The sequence below is a fragment of the Mustela nigripes genome, chromosome 1 (genome assembly GCF_022355385.1).
Source record: "Mustela nigripes isolate SB6536 chromosome 1, MUSNIG.SB6536, whole genome shotgun sequence".
Classification (NCBI taxonomy): Eukaryota; Metazoa; Chordata; class Mammalia; order Carnivora; family Mustelidae; genus Mustela; species Mustela nigripes.
Window position 1 is genome coordinate 118,479,968 of NC_081557.1, and position 23,622 is coordinate 118,503,589.

The 23,622-nt window shown below is 44.9% G+C and overlaps 1 protein-coding gene across 1 annotated transcript in view; it reads left to right on the forward strand.

Annotated features, from left to right (window-relative positions):
- The window catches only part of XKR6 (XK related 6), a 304,939-nt gene extending 295,407 nt beyond the window's left edge, over positions 1-9,532 (forward strand). The window contains exon 3 of the mRNA XM_059372189.1: positions 6,775-9,532. Coding sequence (XP_059228172.1) covers positions 6,775-7,739 — 965 coding nt within the window. The 3' untranslated portion in view covers positions 7,740-9,532. The remainder of the gene's footprint in view (positions 1-6,774) is intronic.
- The last annotated feature ends 14,090 nt before the right edge of the window (positions 9,533-23,622 follow it).

Here is a 23,622-nt window from a genome sequence, read left to right on the forward strand (position 1 = left end):
TTTCCAAGAAGAGACTGAGATTTTTAAAAAATGTTGGAGATAGGGGAAGTCGGATGGGGGAAAATGAAGAACCACCCAGATACCAGGAGCTCAGTGTGAGGAAAATCCACATGGATGATTTGAAGAATAGATGGTTGAGTTCCCCTAATATTAGCTTTAGGGAAGAGGGGAGAGTTGAAAGAGGGAGATGTTGACCTTGACATGCAGGTAGACAAATAGCCAATTGAGCATGTTTCTTGGCTTGAGGAACCTCTATGGATACCATACCACATGAATTAGGTGAGTATGGAATTTCAGAACGTGGCTACGGCCACATTGAAGTCTTTCAACTTCAGGTTCAGTTTCTTTACCTGAAAAATGGGGATAACAGCCCAGCAAACAAAGGATGGCGCAAGTAGGGCAGTAGCTAATGGTCAAGTGTGAGGAAGAACAAAGTGGATCCGAAAGCCAAATGCCACACAGTGTCAGGAGAGACAGGCCATCTACTGTACATGAAAGAATTGGTTGAGGACTTCAAAGAGAGCTCTCCATGGGGGCTGGGTTCAGGAGTAAAGGGAAACAAGGAGATTACCCTTGAGAAGTTTGGAGAAGAAGAGACAAAGGGAGATGGGATCTCACTAGCGGAAGGTGCAGGGGTCCAGGAACGATCTAGTCTTTGTAAGACCGGAAGAACTTGACTGTTGTTATATGCTGATGTGAGGGAGCCACTGGAGAGGGAGCTGGGAGTCTGCACATCTGACTCTTCCTACCCTGCTCCACCTTGTGCTCAGTGCCCCATCGAATAACTCATCCAAGTGTTTTTCCAACATGTGATTTAGTGGTGGTACTAAGACCTTGTGATAGAAAGGTGGGGGACAGCAGCTGGTAACAGAGCTGGGCGTGCACATACCACTCCGCAGAACAAGGTCCTGCTGTTAACCACATCTCATGGCCATCTCTAGATACCTCTGGGGGTTCTCAGGGTACTCCTCAAACCCACATGTTGCGTTCTCCCCATGAGATACTGTAGTGTCTGGTTTCTCCTTCAGCTTTCCTTTCTGCTGGTGTGTTGGAGCTCCCACTTGCTGGCTCCTTGGTGCAGCCCTGCCGTGGTCATGGCCCTGCTTTGGGCTTGTCATATCTCACCTTCCGTACTTCACCCTGGTGACTGTACCCTGATCCCTCCCACTGCATTGTATCTTTCCTTCGGATTCTTCCACTTCATCTCCCCCTTGCCCTCCAATTTTAGACCTGTCCTTCCCCAGACACCATGTTACTATGCTTCTCAAACAATGGGATATCCACACTCACATTTTTTTTGTTTTGTTCCCCAACTGGCAACAGTTCAGCTGAGAGTGATCCTTGGATATTGTACTGTCACCACCAAATTTCCTGATGGCTACCGCTCCTCAGTAAGAGGTGTCCAACTGCAGATTGTGGCCCCTCATGCTCTGTTACATTAGTCATAGATATGGCCATTCCATTTCTGGAAATCTTAAACCCTGGGTCCAGTGATCAGAACCTGAGGGCCCCTCTCCCGAGCTTTTCTTAAGGGGAGTGACCCCTGAGGAGTCTCCAGTTTAGCATCTTCCTAGCTGGTGAGGCTGGGCTCAGTGGGCCAGCTGCAAGCTCCGCCTCCTGGTCTGCACCAGGAAAAGTGAGCAAGCTGTGAAGGTCACTGCCCAGAACTTGTCACAGCTGAACGTGAAGTGTTTAACAATTTCCAGTCTGATCTTCGGAATATAGAAAGCGATTGAGCCATAGTGGGAGCAAATCGTAAATGCTCCTAGGCCTGTCTGAGAATCTCACAGGGGGCCACAAGTCCTCTTCCGAAGCCAGTTCCCCTGGGCTTGGGTCTTGGCCAGGATAATGCATTGACTTTTGGGTTGATCTCAGGCATGACAGAAATCTTCCGAGTGAGCCACAACAGTGAGGGAAAACCTTGCCTTCCTCCCTCTAGAGTGGAATACACTGCAGGCCTTTGATTAATCATTTGACAGAGGCAAACTGATCTCAGTTAATTCTACTGGAGTCACCTCTTTCCTTGTGGCTTGAATGCTACTCTCCTGAGGAAGGTGGACTGGCATGAAAATTTGGTTTGTAGCTCCAAAATCAAGGGCCTCTCTCAGATAACCAGGCCCCTCAGCAAAAGATTCAAATCCTCCGTATCCAAAATGCCTCGATTTTCTTTCCTCTCCCCTCAACCGGCCTCTTCTAAGGCCATGTCTAGGGGGCCCGTTAGTATAGCAGTTGCTTTCAGAGCCCCTGGAGTCAGACTCTGAGTTTGAACCCTGACTCTACTTCCTGATGGACATATGATTTCTGAAAAATCCTGAAGTTTCTTCTTCTAAAAAAATGGGAATTAGAGACTGTACTAGTTTGCTAGGGCTGCTGCGATGAAGTAGCACAGACTGGGTTGCTAAAAAAAACAGACCTTTATTTCCTTGCCGTTATGGAGTCTAGGATCAAGGCGGAGGCAGGATTGACTTCTCTGGAGGCCTCTCTCATTGGCTTGCAGATGACTGCCTTGTCCTGTGTCCTCACGTGGTCTTTCCTCTGTGTGAGTGTATCCCTAGTATCTCTGTGTATCCAAATTCCCTTTTCTTATAAGAGCAAAGTCAGATTGGATTAGGGCCCTCTCTAATTATGTCATTTAACTTAATCACCCTTTTAAAGACCCTTTTTCCAAATACAGTCCCATTCTGAGACCCTAGGGACTATAGCTTCAACATATGAACTTTTTTGGTGGGAAGAATGACACAGTTCAGCCCATAGTACATTACAAGGTTCTTCTACATTACAAGGTTCTTCTAAATAAGATAATGCATATACATGCTCAGTGAATCATGCCGTGTTCTCTGGGACAGTCAGCTACTCTTTAGGGAACACATTCTTCTGGGGCACCCCCTCCCCTGCTCCAGTTGAGCCCCCAATTAGCTAACTGCCCTGAAGCACCTTCTGCTGACAGTCCTTCAAGGACAAGATGCACTTACAGTCCTGTGTTGGGGGAGGCCACAGGTTTTGTCCAGGGAAATGATGCAAAGGTGGCAAATCATGGGACATTTGATCCATTGACCAAGCATAACAAGTGTGCCAACGTCATAGATGGGATCCAGACAAATTTCCTGGAGGCGAGTTGAAAACAAATGTATCATCTAATGCCTGGTACCACTGGTTCTTGAGCCCCCGGAAGGCAAGTGTTACCCTCTGTTGAACATCCAGTGAGAAACCCAACTCCAAAATGGGATCTAAAGTGTCTCCACTGTGTGATGTACTCAGCTGTTCAGCAGCACTAACTCTGGAACCCCTAAAATGTGTCTGTCTACAAATTTGCATTAGAACAGGGAGTTCTTTGATGAATGTCGTGCATTCCTCCGTCCCCATAGGATCATCTCTGTTGATGCTGCTGGCAGAGTGAGTGGAGCAGGTTTAACATGGCATGATGTCCCCACTCATGTTCCTTCCTGTCCCTGCTCACCCTGCTCTGGCTCTGAGAAGAGGCTCCAAACAAACACACTTTTTCCAGTCCTAGACAGGACTGGTCACCTTGTACACAGGGCACATGTCAAAACTTTCCCCTTTCCCTTTCCGCTTTAACTTGGAGCATTTGCACAAGGCCAAGGATGTGGCCTGGCATTCAAGGCCCTCAAGAACCAACACCTTGGTGTTAGAACAAACATATGCAATTAGAGAAGGCTGATGGCCTTCATCACAAATGACCTCAGGAAAGGGGCTACTTGGTGGATCTCTGGAGAGCCGAGCTGACCAAGTGACAGGGTGCAGAAAGAGTGGATAGCCTGAACCAGCGTGATCCGGGTGGCAGAGAGCTGTACCATGGGCCTAACTGACAGCTGTACTGTCAGTGCTCCTCAGGGTAATCTTGGGCAAGGAACCCAAGCCCTTGTACTTCTGCAACCTGTTGAATGAGTGGGTTGAAGGGGGTGGTCCATGAAGCTTCCTGTGGATTTACTGTTTGGTGATATACAATATATCAAGTTGGGAACAGACAAGCAGAGAGATAAGAGTGGGGCTGGGCATCAGCTGGCCAGCAGGACCGCAGCCAAGCACTCAGATCTGTCTTCCATGTAACTCTGTCCCGAGCCCTCCTTGTAATTCACATTAATGTCTTATGATGCTTAGGAGACATTCATGCCGAACTCTAGAGAGCAATTCTGGAAGCATTAACCAAGAACCAAGGCAGTATATAGGTCTGCTCCGAGGGAAGCAGTTTCTGTAACACTTCATGAAGGGTGAGGCAGGAGCAGAACACTGGCCCTCAAAAACCACGGCAACAGATCTGGACATGCCATAGGTAACCGATAAGATGGAATAATGACGAAAAATTGTACCTGGCTTGGCTATGTGTGACTTCTGGAGATGAATTCCTACTTATTTGTATTTGATATGGAGAGGGCCAATATCACAACACACAGAATATCACAGCCAGCACAGTGAAGGCTGAGGGGCTGTCCCACTTCTGTCCGCCAAGTCTGTTCAAAAGTACACTCAGAATAAGCCTGAATTAGACCGTGCTCTGGCAAAAACTAAGCTGCTTTTTCTTACTTTATGAGCTTGGCACTCGTGTTTTTCTTAGAACCAGGGAATTAATACGTTTTGATTTATTAGAAGGAACAAAAAAATCACGCCTTCTTCCCATTTAGCTTCTGTAGAACTCCTATCTGATTATTAAAGGTCAGTGGTACCACCAAGATTATTAACATCAAGAAATGAGTTCACCAGGAGAGGGCTGATGTCACAAAGACATTTAAGAGGAGCTTTCCTATGGTAAAGGAAAGGATCAGCAAAAAGCCTGGCACAGACTACCAAGAGGATGGCACATTCCTTGCCCTCTGGAAACCCACAACCTAAATCATATGACTCCCAAGAAGACCTGTTCCCCTCCCTTTCCACACCACCACCAGCCAACACAAACTCAGGAGGCTCTAAAAGGTTAGGATGACCATTGTGACGTGGTCGCAGAGCATGCACGGCCTCAGCAGGTGCTGGTGGAAATGCCCTGTGTGTACAAGGGGCCGGGAAGGATACATCAAGTACCATGTTCATAACTTTCCAGAAAGGTGAGAGGAAATGTATTAGATGTTCTCAAGATTGGCCTCTGTGGAGGAATTGGGAGGTTTCTCCCCTGTTCATTGTCAACTGTGGTTGCCATTATTTACAAAAGCCATACATATTCATTGTAACAGTTAACAGTCTGGAGGTTTTTCTATGCTCACACCAACATAATGGTTTTTATTATTGCACTCTATCATTTTGCAAGCTGTAAACCTGAGTGTTTCTGTGAGATGTTGGGAGTATGTGAGTGAGGTGGGTGAGGAAAGTGAATGCAGGGAGAGTGTAAAATGACAGGGGACTTTGACTCTCCGCTGGGGATTGGAAGGGAGAGGGAGGATGAACAGGTTCCCAGGGAAAGACAAAGCCAAGGCTACAGGGCTGGACCAGTTGAATGAGTCTCTTGATGAGCAAGCTCCTGGACCTTTGAGCTGAGAGATGATGATGTAACTTTGATTTCAGCCTGGAACAATGTTGTGGGGAATTGGGCTGTAGTGCATGGGAGGGAACCCAGTAAGGAGATGGGTACCAAAAAACAGTATTCAAGACTCCAACTGAATTTAGTTGTGTTTAGTTCTGAAATGTGGAGAGAAAGGCAAAACAAAAGAGCCTTTGGATGGATGGAGAAAATACGTGGGGGTGTCGAGGGGTGATGGGGAATCTTGCTTTAGAGGGGGTCATATGGTAACACTTGCCTAATAATTGGTTTCTTGTAGGCTGATTTGGAGAAACTCCGGTAACTATTTATTGTTTTGAGTTTGATTGAGTTACAGAAATTCAATAGGCAGCATAGGCAACATTATAAATAAAATTGCTTTATAGCAATTGAAGTATGATTTGGGATCAGACACATTCTTTTGCCTGCTGAGGAGGAATGCAGGGAATGATGAGCAGAGGAGGGTGAGCAGAAAAGGCATTCTCAAAGCATGAGCAACCGTGCTGTTGAGTCAGGACAGAGATGAGACAAGGATGGGCTTCCCAAGTCAAGGCCTCAGAGAACTTTGAGCAGAATGGTGGGTTGGAGAAAGCAACAAAAATTGGACAAGAATGAGAGAGACAAGAATGAGTGAGAAAGGCAACCACCGAAACAGACAGAATACCCCAGGACCCTTGGTCAGGGTGGCCATAGTCAGGGGATGGAGAAGCTAAATGCAAAAGCCTCGGTTCAGAGCCATGGGTGAGCTGATGAAAAAGTAATAGAGACTCCAGTGCTTTCCCAGAGGCGGATAGTGGTAGACCTTGGGGCAGTGAGCAAACTATTGGGCTTCACCATTGGTTATCCCATTTTGGGCTCCTCTGAGAGCACAGGCTGCTGGTGACAGGACCACCAACCCTGGCCACACACACATGTGTAACAAGGATCCCCACAAGCTCGTGATTCCTTAAAACTGAACACGTGCCTGCTGGCCTGCAGCAACTGCAGTGAATCATCATGGCGGCTCCAATTCTCAGCTCCCTTGGCAAGGCACATCTGCCTCTGCCTTAGTCTTGAGTGGTAGGTCCCCAGGAATTCTGGACTGGGTTGTGAAATGTAAAATGAGACCTCTAAAGTTGTCAGCTTAGGGAACAGCTATGATGTTGAAATCCCATTCCTGATTGTGTGTTTCTTTTTTCCTCCTCCTTTAGACCGCTGTGTGTGTGGGCATCTCCTCGGCTGGCAGCCCCACCGTGCCCAGCGCTTGATGTCCAAGGTTTTGACTGTGTGGGTTTGTGTCTTTCCGGCAGGTGTCTCCTCTGCGACTTCCCTGATGTCCCTGGCTTGGGTGCTAGCCTCCTATCACAAGCTGCTGCGGGACTCCAGGGACGACAAGAAGAGTATGAGCTACAGAGGGGCCCTCATCCACCTCTTCTGGCGCCTCTTCACCATCTCATCCAGAGTTATCTCTTTTGCCCTCTTTGCTTCCATATTCCAGCTCTACTTCGGGATCTTCGTGGTGGTTCACTGGTGCGCCATGGCCTTCTGGATCATCCATGGCGGAACAGACTTCTGCATGTCCAAGTGGGAGGAGATCCTCTTCAACATGGTGGTAGGGATTGTGTACATTTTCTGCTGGTTTAACGTCAAGGAAGGGCGGACTCGATATCGAATGTTTGCATATTACACGATAGTCTTGACCGAGAATGCTGCCTTGACGTTCCTTTGGTATTTTTACAGAAACCCGGAGACCACTGACTCCTATGCGGTGCCAGCACTGTGTTGTGTCTTTATTAGCTTTGTGGCTGGGATCGCATCAATGCTCTTATATTATGGTGTGCTGCATCCCATGGGGCCACGAGCTAAGATTTTTGCCAGCTCCTGTTGTGCCGAGCTGCTCTGGGGCATCCCTTTGCCCCCCGATGTTGAGCCCATGGCACCTCAGACCCCTGGGTACCGGGGGACCCAGGTCACGCCTACCAGAGCCGTAACGGAACAACAGGAGGATCTCACGGCTGACACTTGCTTGCCCGTTTTCCAAGTGAGACCCATGGGGCCCTCTACCCCGTCGGGGCGTCCTTACCACCCAGAAGGGCCCCTCATTAAGATTGACATGCCAAGAAAGAGATATCCAGCTTGGGATGCTCATTTTGTAGACAGGAGGTTGAGAAGGACTATTAACATTCTGCAGTATGTCACTCCCACCGCAGTAGGCATTCGGTATCGAGACGGACCGCTCCTTTATGAGTTGCTACAGTATGAGTCTTCACTCTAAGAGCATCTTGACCCAAGTTGAGAAGGGGACCTTAAGTTTGGTTTGCGGTAAACACTGCTCACAAGAAATATAACCCTCCCTTCCCCAAAAACACAAAACCATCACCACCACCACCATCACAACCACCAATGCTACAAAAAAAAAAAAAAAAGAAAAGAATAAGTCACAACCCCTTCAGATAAGCTTTCTTTCCAGTCGCTGTATGTATACAAAGATATTCTCTATGTTTTGTAAGTAAAAACAAAAAGAAAACTTTTCTTTTGTTTTTTACACATAAGAAACAGTATTGAAAAAAAAAAAATCCCACACTATGGTTCATAGGGTGGAGAAGGAGGAGTTGTCTCCACTCCAAAAGAAAAAAAAAAGTTTTATACCTTACACCAAGTGTAGATCATTTATGGGATTGGTGCTGATTGAAAGATCAAAACAAAACAAAACAAAACAAAAAACACAAACAAACAAACAAAACCTTCAACTGCCTTATGCCCTTAGGTGCTGAGTTTCATTAAGTACTGTCATGTTTCCTCATGCAAAACTCTCTGGTGACTTTTGCACCAGGAGAGAGAAAATTCAACAATCAAATGAAACAAATCTAGAAACAAAATGAAAACCAACCAACAAAAAACCCCGCAAAGCAATCATTCTTCCTATCCGATTATTTGTATCGAACAAAACAAATTTACCAAAAGCAAAGGCATAGAAAACCCTCCTCCTCTTTGGTTTCTCTCCCTGTCCCCTGTCCTTGCCCCTAACTTATCAGCGCCTTCTAGGAGCCAAAAGGCTGGCTGTTTGAAACTCAGATGGCTGGAAAAGGTACTTGAAGGCTGACTATGTGCCATTTTAGCATTCACCTGCTAAGAATCACATTCGTTTCCTGGGATAAAGCAAAATAGGACAAAACAAAAATCTACCCTAATAATTCTATAAGAATAGGAAATTCTAATGCAAAGTAAAGGAAATTTCCATTTTTGTAATCAAAGAACATCAGTAATAATAAAACTCAGCATAGTAGCAAAAAGAATAAGACATCAAATTAAAGGCACAATACTAAAATCAGTAACCGGCAAAAATGATTCGTTCTGTCATTTTAAGGCCGTGAAAGGTATACAATTATCACATATGATATTGTGTAAGGCCTCTTTTGTTTCCATTTGGTGGGAAGCCTTAAATTGATCTGGAAAGAATTCTTCATTTTTTCATTTGTGCTTTTAAAAAATATTAACAAAAGAGGAAAATTAGAATATAAAAAAAAGTCATATTGTAATAACTGACCCATTTCAAAGACTGTTTGGTGCTTCTGTCTTTCACCATTGTGGTTGGCTGAACGTCATTCAGCTCACTTGGTGCATCTGGGTTGAGTGGGAAATTTTGTGTGTGTAGTGAGTGTGTGTGTGTGTGTGCATATGTGTGTGTGTGTGTGTGTGTGTGTGCCCATAGCACACATATGTGTATGTGTCTGCTGCAAGGTCTTGCCAGAAATGTAGAAAACAGATATAAGACAGACTCTGGGTATGGCTGAGGTGGAGTATAAGGGTGCTAGGGAGCAGACAGCGGGGAGGAGGGGATAGTGCTTGAATATCAACCCCTGTCTGGATGGCGAGACTCATACCAGCAGCATACTCTGGGTCTTCGAGGCCACGTCATTTGGGTGAAGATTTGATTCAATTATTTATTTTCACATTGTACCAAGTTCAATTTCTGGAGGTGTTGCAAGTGTGTTCAACCATTTTTAAATGTTATTTTTCAAAGCATTACTCCTATAAGGAATACTCTGTTCTAGGGCATCTTTTCAATCCCACTCTATCTCTACTTGGGCACAAAAAAAAAAAAAAAAAATATAAAGAAAAAAAAAAAAAAAACAAAAAAAAAAAAAAAACCACAAAAAAATATATATATATATATATATATATATATATATATACAGATATATATATATATATACACACACACATATATATATACACACACACTTATGTGTGTGTATATATGTATATGTATATATACACACACACACACTATTTTTCAGTAAATACTGTTTGTCTTTGTTGTGTGGAGCTGCGATTTTTTTTAAATTCCAGATATAACTGTTTAGGGTGCAAGACCTCATATTGAACTATTCTCAAGAGAAGTTCAAAACTGAGGATTTTTTTTTATGTTTATGGGGTTTTTTTAAAAATTATTATTCAAAGAGGCTTTTCTTTCCCACCTCCCCTTATTGTTTATCTAAATCTGTTTAAAAAAAAGAAAAGAAAAGAAAAAAGAAAAAAAAGAACAGATTTTCAATTTCATTTCAGTTGTAAACTGGACGCTCCTTTTATCTTTTTGTTCCAATTCCTTTGATTTCTTTTATTATTACTAAACTTTGCAGTGCGGTCCTATCGTCCTCCCTGACTCGGTTGTCCCCTCAGGTCCTCCCTGGCCGAAAGGAGGAAGGGAGGAGAGACGCAGAGAGCCTGTGGCCCTCGTGCCCACCCATGTAGGAAGCATGATGCCCAGAGCACACCTCGGCCTTGACAAAGACCACCCATGCGGGACTGTCTCCGCCCAGCCCGGGACAGGCCCGTGGGCCACTCAACGGTTAATTGGGAATTCCGATCCGGTCAGCGGTGCTTTTCCTTTTTATTCTGCTTCCCTACCGAGGGCTTAGCTTGTTGCTTACTCTGCTGAGGCTGGAGGTGGTGAAGCCATTTGAGAGGGGCCATCCCATCCTGGCTTTCTGGGGTCCCAACTCTAGTCTGCCTCAGCTCTGGGGCTCTGTGTGCCATCACCAGAGCAGTCCTCAACAGTGAACCCCATGCATCCCTTTGGGGCCTCTGCCACTTTCGCTTGTTTGCCTGTCCTTGGATTTATTTCCTTTTTCTTTCTGTTTCATTGTGACACAACCACAAGCTTTAATTGGCCGCTTGTATTCTACTACTACACATTCAGCATGTGCGTGCACACGTGTGTGTTTCATGTGTATGTTTATGTTTACACACAACTGAGAAAATCACCGAAGTTCATGGACCTGGAGCGCCAAAGTTGGGGTGACAACTTCCAACTCAGGGAGGCCTCTCTGGGGCCTTAGCCACTGGGAACAAATGAGAAGATCACAGAACAATTCAAAAATCCTTTCTTTTGACCTCTGAAGGACTGGGCTTGGCAGGACTCAGGCAGGAGGGCACTCTGATCCAATGAAATGTTACTCCCCACCTCTCCATCTTGCCCGTTACTCCATCTTGCTCATAATATGCATTATGAGCAGGGAAATCTGGTTTTGCATAGGGACAGAAGAATGAAGACAAGTCTGGAAACAAGGAGGAAACATGGGAGGGAGGCAGGGACACATAAAGAGAATGACCAGAGGAGACTTTTCATCAGCCTTCTTGGCACCGTCAGCCTCTCACCAGACCTTGCATTTCCAATCATCTGGAGACCCTTTGTCTACTAGTCCCAACCAGCCGCTCCCCTGTGGTCTCTCTTGCTCCAGTGTGCCTCCTCCCACCTCGTACAGCGGCTGGCATTTTCCACCCAATCCCCTGGGAGATCTGTCCTCTTACCTGTAAAACTTTGGTTCTGAAAACCCGGATGCTTCAGGCTCCTCTGCATCAAGGTCACTCTTTGCACTCAGTGAGCACTGGTGGCTTCATCCCACACTGAGAATCTGCTCTTAGCCTGCCATTTGCTTGAGTGCCTGGCAAACCCCTTAAGGATCATGAGGCACCGGGTCAGGCTGCCTGGGTTGCCCCCACCCCCAACCCCAGAGGGAATGTCTGACAAAAACTAATTAACTCTCAATATTTAGTTCTGGTAGGAGATGAGAGTGTTGTACCAGGAGCTATAGAATAAAATATAAAGCTAGTCCCTTTTCTTTCCTTATTTCCACCTGTCCCCCATCAAATATGCCCACAAACCCCATAGAGAATTTGGCTCTTCTCTTCATTCTCAGATATGTGAGACTATCTCTAAAATCTAGCTGATTTTTGTTAGCGTCATTTCCGTAGGTCCTGTTTCTCCATTGCTCAGCGGATGTGCCTCCTCTCTGGGCCTCTGCATGAAAGGAAACCTCATTCTCCTCAGATACCATTGAGGTGAGGTGACATCCCCTGAGCTGCTTGTCACAAGCCTGAGACATCCCAAACAGGAATGTCATGTCTCTGAGGGCTTTGATGAAAGGTCTTGATGAAACTAAGGAAGTTTAAATTCATCAGATGAGCCCCCACTGGCCTCACTCACCCTCAAAGTTTCTCTTATCTCAAATATGCTTCTCTATTCTGTCTCCAGAACATAGGGTCAGACTTGTCCAAACAAGTTGAGAACCAAGGGGTGCTATGGGGAACAGGCCCCATCGCTCTTGATGGCACGTGCTGCCAATATGTCCCCTTCCAGTGGAGGAGGACAACACTTCCTTATGGTCCCAGCAGCCCTCCCACTCCTACCAGATTCCCCTCACTCTACCTCCCCAGGCACAAATCCAACCAACACTCTATGGCCTGCCCTGGTGGCCTAACTTGCCATTACCTCACTAGCCATGGTCCCTTTGAATCCCAGAGTGGTTTAAAGGAGTACAGAGACCTGTCTGGACTATGGTCATGAGGATGATTCTATTGGCCTTGTGACATCTCATGGCATCAGCAACAGGCCCTGCCCCCCCCCCCCAAAAAAAAGCCTTATTAGAAAAATTTACAGGTTTTTAGAAAACACCAAATGACATCATCTTCTCAGTTCTCCCTCTACTTTTACTCCCTGCCATACAGTCATAGTGGCAGAAGCAAAGGTTTCTGAGGCTGATCTTTTTTGCAGAACCTCTCAAACAGGCAGTACCCCACTCGCTTGTATACACCAAAACTTCCCTCACTGTGTTTATGTGTGCGATAGAGAAAGTTTACTTCTCCCTCCCCTATCTATTCAGCTCCTTGCTCCTGGGGATGGAGGAATCTATAATGAGCCCCAAACTCTGATGCCCCCAGGCTGTAGGAACATTTTCTCCTTTATCTAGGAACAGATATAAGAAAAGGACAGCAGTGTCCTTTGGTCTGTAGAAAAGGATGACAGATTCCAAAGGAAAATGGAACCCCAGCATATCCTACCTATAGTGTCCACACTTTCTGGCTCCTAGCTTCTCAAATGGAGTGGACTGGATCGCCTAACACTTGTTTAGCACACAAGATGGTATTTTGATTTCCAAGAATAGTGGCTCCTTGCTCAAAGTGAGCTTTTCAGGCCTCTTGTGGGTGATGACAGCACCTTCACATGGTGGCCTTCATGAGGACGCACACCTTGAGGACACTCATTTGATTGTCTTAATGAAAAGCTAAAAATCTTTTATTTCTTTACCAGACTGAAAAATGTTAAAATAACACTATCAGATTTGCTTGGGGGTGGATTTAAGTTTGGAGAGTGAAGAGAGCCCATTGCAATTAATTTCACCTAGATTCAAAGGATCTTCTCAGTGTAGCATCAGAAAACTACCAGGAAAGTCCTGGAGAGCTCAGAGGAGATGTGGAAAGACCCTGCATGATGAAAGAGAAGAGAACACAGACACCTAGACTCACCCCAGTAGCCGGATCAACCTTATAAGTAGCAGTTCTGTTCATTTCATTCTCAAGCATTTATTGACTACTAGATTCTATTGGGCACCCCTCCTTATGAAGCACACACAAGTATCTTGTAGGAAATGAATTTAAGTCAATATCAACTCCTCTTATTGAAGTCCAGGTGTGAACGGGGTGAATAAAATGGAAAGATTTTTCAAGGTTTAATTCTGTGTCATTATCTCCTCATCCAAAACTGGCCACAGTCAGAGGCAACATTCCATTCTCATTGGCAGGTCAAATGCCTGGATGTGGAAATTGCTGTGGTTAGTCTCTTTCAGGCTACAAAACCATCCGTTTGTAAGAGGGCTGCCCCCAGAGCATCTTAAATCAATGCGTGCCTGTCCCAATTGCAAAACTTGTAGAAAGGTAACTCTGCCCTTTCAGAGATTTTTTTTTTTTTTCTGAAGCCCCTCACGAGGGAAAAAGATGCATTCCTGCAATGACAACACAAGCCTCTTTCTCATCCATCCTTAGCTATTTTAAAGATTTCGTTTGTTGCTTAAACCACTGCATCTTGTGCTACTGGCCAAATATCAAAAGACAAGGGCACTGCCTTGATCAGCCTGCAGCTTTATTTCTTTGCCTGCCTGGTTCTGTCTGACTTACTTGACTGTCCTGGGCACCATCTGCTTCTTCTCTGCCTCCTGGAAAGGGGCTGTGCCTTCTTGCTCTCTATACCTTTCCTTGCAGTGGCTGGCAGGACATGGCTGGTATGTACTAGAGCCAAAGGTCGGGAGTGCTATTAATGGCAGCTCCTGAGGGCAGCAGACGGACAACCGTAGGAGATCCCCCTGCACAGGGCCAACACCTTGTGTCAAGGGCTAAAAATAGACCAAATTGGAAATGAGCATGCAGGACCTAAGGGACACCTGCCCTGGCCTGCCTCATCCCATGCAGAACAATATGCAAGCCCAGGTAGGAGATACCTGTCCCTGCCAATCCCTAACATGAATCACAAGACCCCACAATGCAAACTGAAGTCAGTCGGCTCACCCATGCTCATCCAAGAAGGACTACTCCTAAAATCCATCCTTAAACCAAGGAGAACAAAATAATAATAATAATAATAATTCTTTTGGGTATAGTGCCAATTGGTAACCCAGTAATCCCTTTAGAAGTAGCCTTCGGCCATATGTCATGATGGATATAGACAACTGGTCACCTATCAAATGACTCCCTTGGTCTGTTTCTCTATCCCCAACAAAACCCTGTGGTCCTCAGGCTACAGTGGGGTTAGGAGATTTGTTTTAGCTGTAGACCTCATAGAAGCTTTTCTTTAGACCCAGAAAGATCAGGAAATATCACTATCACAGGCTGATTCAGGGTCCCCACTGTGATCATGGATAACTCACTTCACCTCTCGGTGCCTTGGTTTCTCCATCTGTAAAGTGGAGAGAGAGAAGGCCAACCTCCTCTTTCTCTCCTGCTCAGGGATGCTGCGAGGATTTAGTCATTATTGCCTGTAGCGAAGGCATCATATAAGGAATAGTGGTGACCTCGTTACTTGGGAAATAGAACCACAGGATAGTATTTTCTCCAGGTGTGATGGTACCTGGAAGCCCACAGGATGAGCAGTACAGCTGGACAGGGAGAAGTCTCACACACCTGTAGTTCTTAGATACTTCACAGCACTGTGAACCCAGCACAATGGTACTCTGGTCTGATGACCGGGGGTCACCTAGCTCAAGCCAGCCACTTGTAATTCTAAACCAAATGTCCTGTTATTAATTTTTCCTAATCTATTAGAGAATATATGGAGGGATCAACTTGAAATCTGATATTCAATGAGCTTTGGGCAGACAAGAGAATGGGTGCATGGGGAGCATTTGGATGGTTTTTTAAGGTGGGCGAAAGCTCTTCAGGAACTATCTCTCACTTTTGTTCTTCTGCACAATCTTTTTCAACCTTGAAGTTCACATCATCAAATGAGCTCATCTTCTCTTTGCCTCTTTGCAGAGTAAAGAAACGAAACTTTGTTTTTTTTTAAAAATATATCCATTAGCCAAAATGTGGGTCCCAATGGTGGGTTTTAATCATTCCATGGTGTGCTTTGAGTGGAGCCTACAGGCAAAGATTCAGAGACAAACAGTGGCTGGGGAATATCACTATTGATTTTTATCCAAATCAGGGTACCTTTTTTTTTTTCTCAACATTTGAATTGGAAAATTTAGTTGAGTTTCTTTCTTTCCTTTTTTCTTTTTTTTTTTCTTTTTACTATGGTTTGACTGTTATCAATTCAACTACCAAGATACCCTTTGAGTAAGAAAACGGACCTATGCTAAGAACCTCCATGTTCTTTTTAGGACTAAACTAGAGTGAGAGCAGGTGGGAGTAGTGAAGAATGTCACTAGCACTCCAGGAGGACTAGCTGCAACAGTGATTTTCTATTGGCTCTGAGAACCTTCTTGGAGAGGAAAATTCTAGATGCTTTACCTGTTCTAGATCAGTCAACCTGGCTCTGGCTCTGGCCTTTTCCTTGGAGTTAAGGTGCATTTTGATGTAAACATTGTGCACCAAAAAATGCACCTTCTGAGACTGTTCCAAAGGAACAAATAGTTTACCCAGGCAGGTTCTAGCTGTTCCTGAAAAGCGTCTTGCTCTGTGGCTGTGGATCCCAGACAAGAACTCCTTTCCCACCTGCTCTGACTCTGCTCTCCAAGACTAATATTATTGTTTTGACAGCACAAGGGACCAGACCATAGTTTGGAATTCAATAATGACTTCTGTTTGATTTTGTATCTGATTATTCTGTGGATAGGCCAAATTCCGCTGGGATTATTTGTTTCCACAAGATATTTCTGATGGCTTCCTGATGGAAGGAATAAATGAGACCCCAGATTGACTCCCTATTCTCATCGGCACTCCTTTTTTGATTGGGATGGATAGCAAATGAATTGTATGGCATTTAAGAATGAGAACTTTGAAGATGGACACGTGGAACCACAGAGAACAGAGTGACTCAGTAGATCAGTAGGAAGAGTGGTAAAGAAGAGGAAGGCTTCCAGAAGTATGTGAAAAGAAAATATTTGCAACCATCTAACTGTTACTTCCTACACACCATGGGGCAGAAATAGCAAAGCATATTCTTTTCAAACAGAGGAAATCAATTTTACTGAGTGACATATTTAAGTATTATTGTTTTACTAAAAGGTCAGAGAAAGCATCTCAAGAAAAGAAAGGCACGTTCTCATGAATAGATCATGTCACTAGAAGTAGAAAATCCAGGACTCTAACCTTTTGTGGACCTAGGTCAAGTTACTCTTGGGGCCAATTTCTCTTTCTGTAAAATTGTAAGAGTATTGCTTACTTACCTCACAGGGGTGTTGTGAGGATAAGGTCATTAATGTCTTGGTAAAGCACTTTGAGGATAAAAGTGTTATGTTATCACATTTGCTTCCTATTTAACATCCTTTTAAACTTCCATTGAGCACCTGTGGTGTGCAAGACATCCATGATAGGTGCCATGGAGGAAGGGGAAGGTGATCTAACTCCTCTCCTCTTTTTAAATTAATGGATATTTTTAAATGATTGCAAGAGGACAGAGTAAGTTATCTCTATGTGGGTCAAAAAAGATGTTCTTTGTCTTTCCACCCAGAAAGACTACTCTTCTTTCCTTCCCAAATATTTGGGCAAGAAGGAAGGGTTTTGAATCCTTTGGCTTCCATCAGAGAATGCTATTCTGAGAAGCAAATAAATGTTGGTTAATCTTCTCCCCTTGGGGGAAAATGAAGGCAAATCTCTGTGAGTGCATCCCATGACCAGCAGATATGGTTCTATTGTTTCGGTCATTCATCCTGCTCAACTTCAGTTTTCCCGGAGCCTTCATCTTCTCTCTCCAGACCCAGAGAACAGTTTGCTTATGCTGTGCTGGAACAATAACAGCTGGATATGTTTTGGTTGGTTTGTGTCCTTGGAGAGTCTGGTATTCTGTTGTTTGCTGGAAAGTCTTGGCTTCCAAAGACAAGGGTCTTTACTAGAAAACAAATCAAAACACATGACTTGTTTAAAAAAAAAAAAAAATCTGTCATGGTGGGGGAAGGAATTTTCAATTGCTTAGCAATCAAAAGCCTTTTAAAATTTCTCATTTGTTTTTCCACGTGCAAAGTTCTTCCCTTCCCAAACACACTCAAGAAATCAAGTCTGGATTCTCAAATATTCTAAAATATAGCACATCTCAAATTATTCGTTGAGTGCTGTGCCCAGAGTTCTCTAGTTTCTACAAAAAGCCAAACCACCTACTGAGTTAAGCAGCTTGGAATTCCAGTCCCAAGGTGAAGATTCCTGGAAGTGGCCCAGAGCTTAGCTGGAGGAGTGCACTTTTGACACTACTAAGGCTCTCCTTGGATCCCCAAAAATCTCCATGCCATGGAAAGAACAATCTTAGAGCTCAGTGGGGACTTCCTCTGTGTTTTAGAACCAGAGGGAAATCACTTGTTATTTTGAAAATGACTATATGATGCCAGTCTTTAGGGAAAGAAAAGGATTCCTTTATTTTTTTTCAAAGATCAGAAGGGGCAAAGAGAAAGATATGAAAAGACATGGGACTCTGTGGTCCATAGTGGTCCCTTCCACCTTGGACACAGAACTTGGGAGGCCCCATGTGAGTTTGTGTAGGAACCCACTATCATAAGGAGCCCTCTTCCTTCTAGTCCAAAGAAGGGATGTCTTCAGTTTTGGTGCTTCCTGGCTTCCAGATCATACTGTGCTTCTCACCTACTTCTCTGCCCTTCTCCAGCCTGCACCCAAGACAGTCCCACCTCCAGTGCTCATTCTAAAAGGCCTTCCTTCCCTAAGGCATGTCTTTATAGGCATACTCTTTCAGGCTGGTCTGTTTGTCCAAGCTCAACCCCATTAGCACCCTGACCCCACTGTTGCTGCACATTTCCACCAAATATGTCATCAACCACACAGGACCTGTCCTAGCAACCCCTGTCTGAGCCATGGCCCTAGCCTCTCCACGAGTCCAGCCTACCTGAGGTCAAGGCCAGGCTGCATTTCTTCACTTAAATACATATAGATGTCTTTAAAAGTTGTGGCTCTTTAAAAGGGTCATGAGGGCGACTTATGAGTGGAGAGCAGGCGAGAGGGGCTGACTCCGTTACTTCAGTATTTGGGGACACTCCAATAATTTTCAAGGCCAATATGGGACTCCAAGTGAAAATATCCTTTATGTATCCCCTGGGCTAGCTAGGGCATTTAGCACATCAACATAACAAAAAGCCCCTGTGCAATGTGATGACTCACACCATGGGAGGGTCCCCTCCAATGTCACCCTGGAGGCTAACCCATGGCACCTCTTCATGAGTGAGGACTTAATTTTGATTTGCTGGAAATTACAGTGATTATGAAATTCCAGAGAGAGAACGACAGAGAGAGAACACACACTGAAAGCCACATAAGCTGTGAGGTGATCTGAGATTTTGAGTTTAATTGTGCAGAACCTAGGAGCCTCACTGAGAAGTATATGACTTTATAACTGCATTCTAAGCTTATTGATCACAGATAAATACCTAAATATGCCAATCTTGGGCATATATATGTATATATAAGTATACTATATATACACACACACACATATGTATGTATGTATCTTTTCCTTAAAGGGCTTAAAAAGTTAATGAAACAGAGTATTTTGATATTTAGGGCTCTTGCCAGACTTGAAATAGACCTAGCCTAGGTGGGTTTTTCTTTCTCCCGGGCGTGGGTCCATGAAGATGCCCCTGGACTGAGATGTGCCTCTGTCATCTCCACCTGGGACAGGAGGACAACAGGGGTTGTGCTAGGACTTTGAGACTATTCAGTTGCTTCCAGCATTCTCAGCAGGTCCACAGAGCAACCTGCAGACTCCAGGTAGCAGCTTTGTCAATAGCTCCCCGCTTTCTGGATTTCAAATCACACCAAATAACTCTGACCCATTAGCACAGTCCTCCCCAGGGCAGGTGAAGAAAGGAAAGGAATCCTGGAGAAGCAAAGTGGAAGTTACTACCTGCACCCTCATGAGCATTAGAGGTCCTTAAGCTAACAGGATTTCTGGCCGGAGAAACCCAAGCCTGATGGGTCTGGGACTGCAGTATTGGTGTCCACACAAGATGTGAAGCCCACCCAGTGAAGCAACCCTCTCCGAACCTGAGACTTGGGGAGTGTGACATCCCCTTCTGGTGATTCTAACAGAAGAGAGACATTTCAGAGCGATTGCTTTGTAGGAGACAGAACTGATTTTAGAACATTGCCCAGATGGCTACAAGTCCGAAATCTGTCAGAAAGTTACAGGAAGAAATAGGTACACTCAGTGTAGAAAAGTCACTCAAATTCCCTCCTGCCCTGGTGACAGAATCCACATGACCCAAGGTGCCAGGATATCTGGTTTTGCTTGAAGAGTCCCTCCACAGAAGGGAAAAGAGCATTTGAGGTTACCTAGAGGGGAAAGGTACAACTGTGATACAGAATTTTGAGTCCCATATGCTTTCTTTCCTGACCTGCATCCCATTCTGAGATCCCTCCCTAGGCTGGAAGGGTAAGGGAAGCCATCTGCTGTGAGGTGAGCTGGGTTCTGAGAATGTCTGGGATCTGGATAGGGGTAGGAAAGCTAGCCACGCTACTGGAAAGGCCTGTGTTAGGTGGGAGAAAACCACAGGTTCTGGCAAAACCTCTATAGAGACCTTTTCAAGGCCACTGCACAAGAGCAGGCTTTGGGGTCCCCTCCCTTAACCTGTCACACATTCAGAATGCCTCTCCAGGAGTGTATGGGACATCCTCCCCTACTGATGTTCCCTTATCCCCAGGGTCATTCCCTATATAGAACAGTGTCATTATCGTTCTCCCTGCAGGGACATTTTTTGTGACAGGACATGTTTCCAAGAAACCTACCTTTCCATGGGTGTTACTGAAAAAGTGGCTCCTTGGGGTACCAGGAGAAAAATTGGGAGGTGGGAAAAGGGAAGATGAGAGCACAATTCTGGAGGGGCTAAGGGTGCCTTCCTATGGGGCTCTTTTCTTTTACTTAAAGAAAAATTACAGATTTGTTATAGAAGAAAATATATAAACAGGGAAGGAAGGAAGGAAGAAAAGAAGGGAGGGAGGAAGGGAAAAGACAGAAAGAAAGAGAAAGAGAATGTCCTCAGCTCTGTCATCTCTTGGTGTCTGTGGGTTGTCACTGTGGTTGGTTATTCGAATCAAATACATTTTTCTCCCTGCAGCTGAGCAGATTTTTCCAGCATTTTCTAAATTTGTGTCTGCCTGAGACCAGGCCACAGAACCGCAGCCCTGGCCTCACGGACATCACCCTGCAGTCATGTTTTGGGTCTCCTTGTGGCTTACCTGGTCACTCACTCTCTAGACCCATCTGCCTGGGGAGGGGAGGCAGCCTGCAGAGGTCAGAGGGCTGGAATCAAATCTCTTTTCTCAAAATAGTGGCTATTTTTCAAGATGTTTTCACATTTGTTTAGTCTTCCTTGGATACATGACTACCAGTCATTCTTCCAATTTTAACCCGATAAAAGCTGGTGGCACTGCTATCTGACACATTAAGGAGCAAAACTACTGAAATTCTCAAGTAATTTAAAGCTTTGAGTGCGTAAAATTTGTCATTTTCCCTAAAAGGCTACAGAATATTCTTGTTGCTTCTATTTACTCTGAGCATTTGCCTTGCCTGAAAAACGGGCTTGTGTGTGTATTTGAAGAATTAAAGGAAGCAGAGTCATAAACATGCTTAATTTTGGCATTCCAGTAATTTCCCCCCACTGAACCAAAGATCTGGGATGCATCCATAAAAGGAAAGTTCTGGAACTTGGCAATTCCAAGCTGATGCTATGTGCCCTAGTCCCTCTCTGTCCATTCCAACGAGATGGGGAGTTTTCTGGAGGAACTTTAGTCACCCACATGAGACTCACCCTTGTATCTAGAGGCAAATCTTTCCTTTTCCCTTTTCTTCTGTTCCAAGCAGCAGCTGTGTGAATAGAATATAGCTTCCAAAACTCTGACTATGTCTTCCTTTACTCCTTGCTGTTGTTAAAAATAATTTATAGTGAACTATAGGCTAAGGATTAGACCTATCAGCTGAGCTTCCCAAACACACAGGTTTATGCCACCTGCTGTTGACCCGATTCTCAACCTAAGGGAATACAAATGAGCCTATTTCTAGTCCCTGTCTCTCCAGAGAAAGGATTGTTTGGAAGAAGCTTAACCAAATAAGGTGAGGGGGGAAGCCTAAGAGGGACCTTTGTCCTCTATCACACCTGACCCACATGGTGTATCTAGGTATGGCTTATATGAAAAATCTGCATTACAGGTCAGTGAGAGCCCACCAGCATTTGGCTGATGACATATGGACATAATTAATGCACCCCTTTAATGGAAAAAGAAGCTTTTATTTAAAAAAAAAACAACAAGATTTAATTTCCTCCAACTGAGCACCTATTACATGCAAAACACAGTCCTTGCCCATGGGTGATGCAAAAGTATTGAATAAAAATTTGGAAGGTATAGAGGCTAAGAATGACATCCCCGCCTATCACACCTGGATAGTATAAAGACCTTCGATAGGAAATCAGGAAATCTGAGCTCTGGCCCAACACTGTGTGACCTTGGACCAATTATTTAGCTTCTCTAGTCATCAATTTCTCTGTTTCCAAAATGTTTCATCTCCAAAAACTCTGGTCACTATGACTCTGTGAGAAACTCAAAGAAATCTAGTGGAAGGCAGAGCATGAGAAATACATAGAGGCACAAAGCAAATGCTGCAAGAGTCCAGCAGATGGAGTGGTTGACTGTGAAAATAGGGAAGACCTTTGGAGGAAGCAGCTTCTGAGTTGATTCTGTCAATATTTCCCTTGCCCAGGGCCACAAACCAATGCTTCTGTTTGCCTGGTCAGCAACAGGTTGTGCCTTCCACCTGTTCTCATTTATTGGGCAGACTATAACGACAAATTTTGGATTTGCTTTCTCTCTGCCATCTCTGGTAGCTGACAGCAGCTGGAGTTGCTGAAGAGAAAGGCTGGGAGAGTTCACCTTTCCTGTCCTAGAAGTTTGGAATTGCACTTTCCCATCTAGACTCCACCAGCTGTGGTTGTTGGGACTGTGGTCATGACAGCTGTGACCTTAGGTCAGTAGAGAAGCAGGGGCTTGGAGGCCAGTGTTACATTTCCTGTCTAGAAGGAAGTTCTGGGAACCCTGGGAAGAAAGAAATGGACAGAGAGCATTCTCCTAAAATCATGGGCAGAGACTCCCAAACAGCCAAGTCTGTTATGGCAGGAAGTACATGGGTGGTAACAGCAATGAAGGAGATGTGGTGGAAGGGGCCAGGGTGGGCAGTATAACCTGGTGACTTTTCTCTGTCCCATGAAGGTTCCAGAGGAGATCCTTTGCAAATGGAGGACTCCTCTAGCAGAGGTTTTGTTTGCCCATCGTCCATGCCCCAAAAGTAGCTTTGGAAAAGTAATTCAGATTGCTGCAAAGTGCTAAGAATATTGTATCTTTCCTCGCAATGAAATGAGAATATCATTTTTAGTATAGGTTATCATCACAATTAAAAAAAAAAAACAAACTTAAGCTAAAAACTCCCAGTTCAAGAAACCAGAAGAAAAAGCAATAATTCAAAGAAGTATGCCACAGAGATGTCTGGTCGGTACCTTCACCTCCCTCCTCCCAATCCACAGGGAGCCTCCTGTGTTCAGCTGGAGCATTGACCAGAGTTTGGGAAGAGAGGTCCTTGCAGCGAGCCAGTATGATCCTGGTCACAAGCCTCTCCATCCTGTCACCATGGGCTTAGACAGCAAATCCTAGGAGCCTTGCAGATCACACCAGCATGGCCTGTGGACTTCCACTCTTTTGACCCAGACCAGGAGCTAGGGAAGGAAACTGGTTGGTGAGGGGAGCTCTGCACCCCTCACCCCATGTTCAGCATTTCCTGCAACAAATACAGGTTCTCTGTTCCCATGTGGCGGGTGTTCCCCTACCTAGAATGAGAAATGGAAGGGGATATTTCAAGGCCGGCAGGTAACTAATAAAAATAAAAATGCAATTTACCATCCACTGTGCAGTCCCTTGGCTGCCTCATCTCCTTTCCTGGTTCATCAGTGGCACACGTGACTCTTGGTGCTCCGAATGGCCAATGACTTCCTGTTTTCTTGGCCAGGCTACAAGGATGAGGTAATGTTGGTTCTAAGCCAACACTCATGGTTCTCAGCTCTGTGGACAGACTTGGACATCTATCTGTCCTCATCAATCTAGACCTGGTGCTAATTGTGACTAATGGTGCCTATGGATGTCATTCTGTCATTCTCTCTCTTTCTTTTTCCCTAATGCATTGC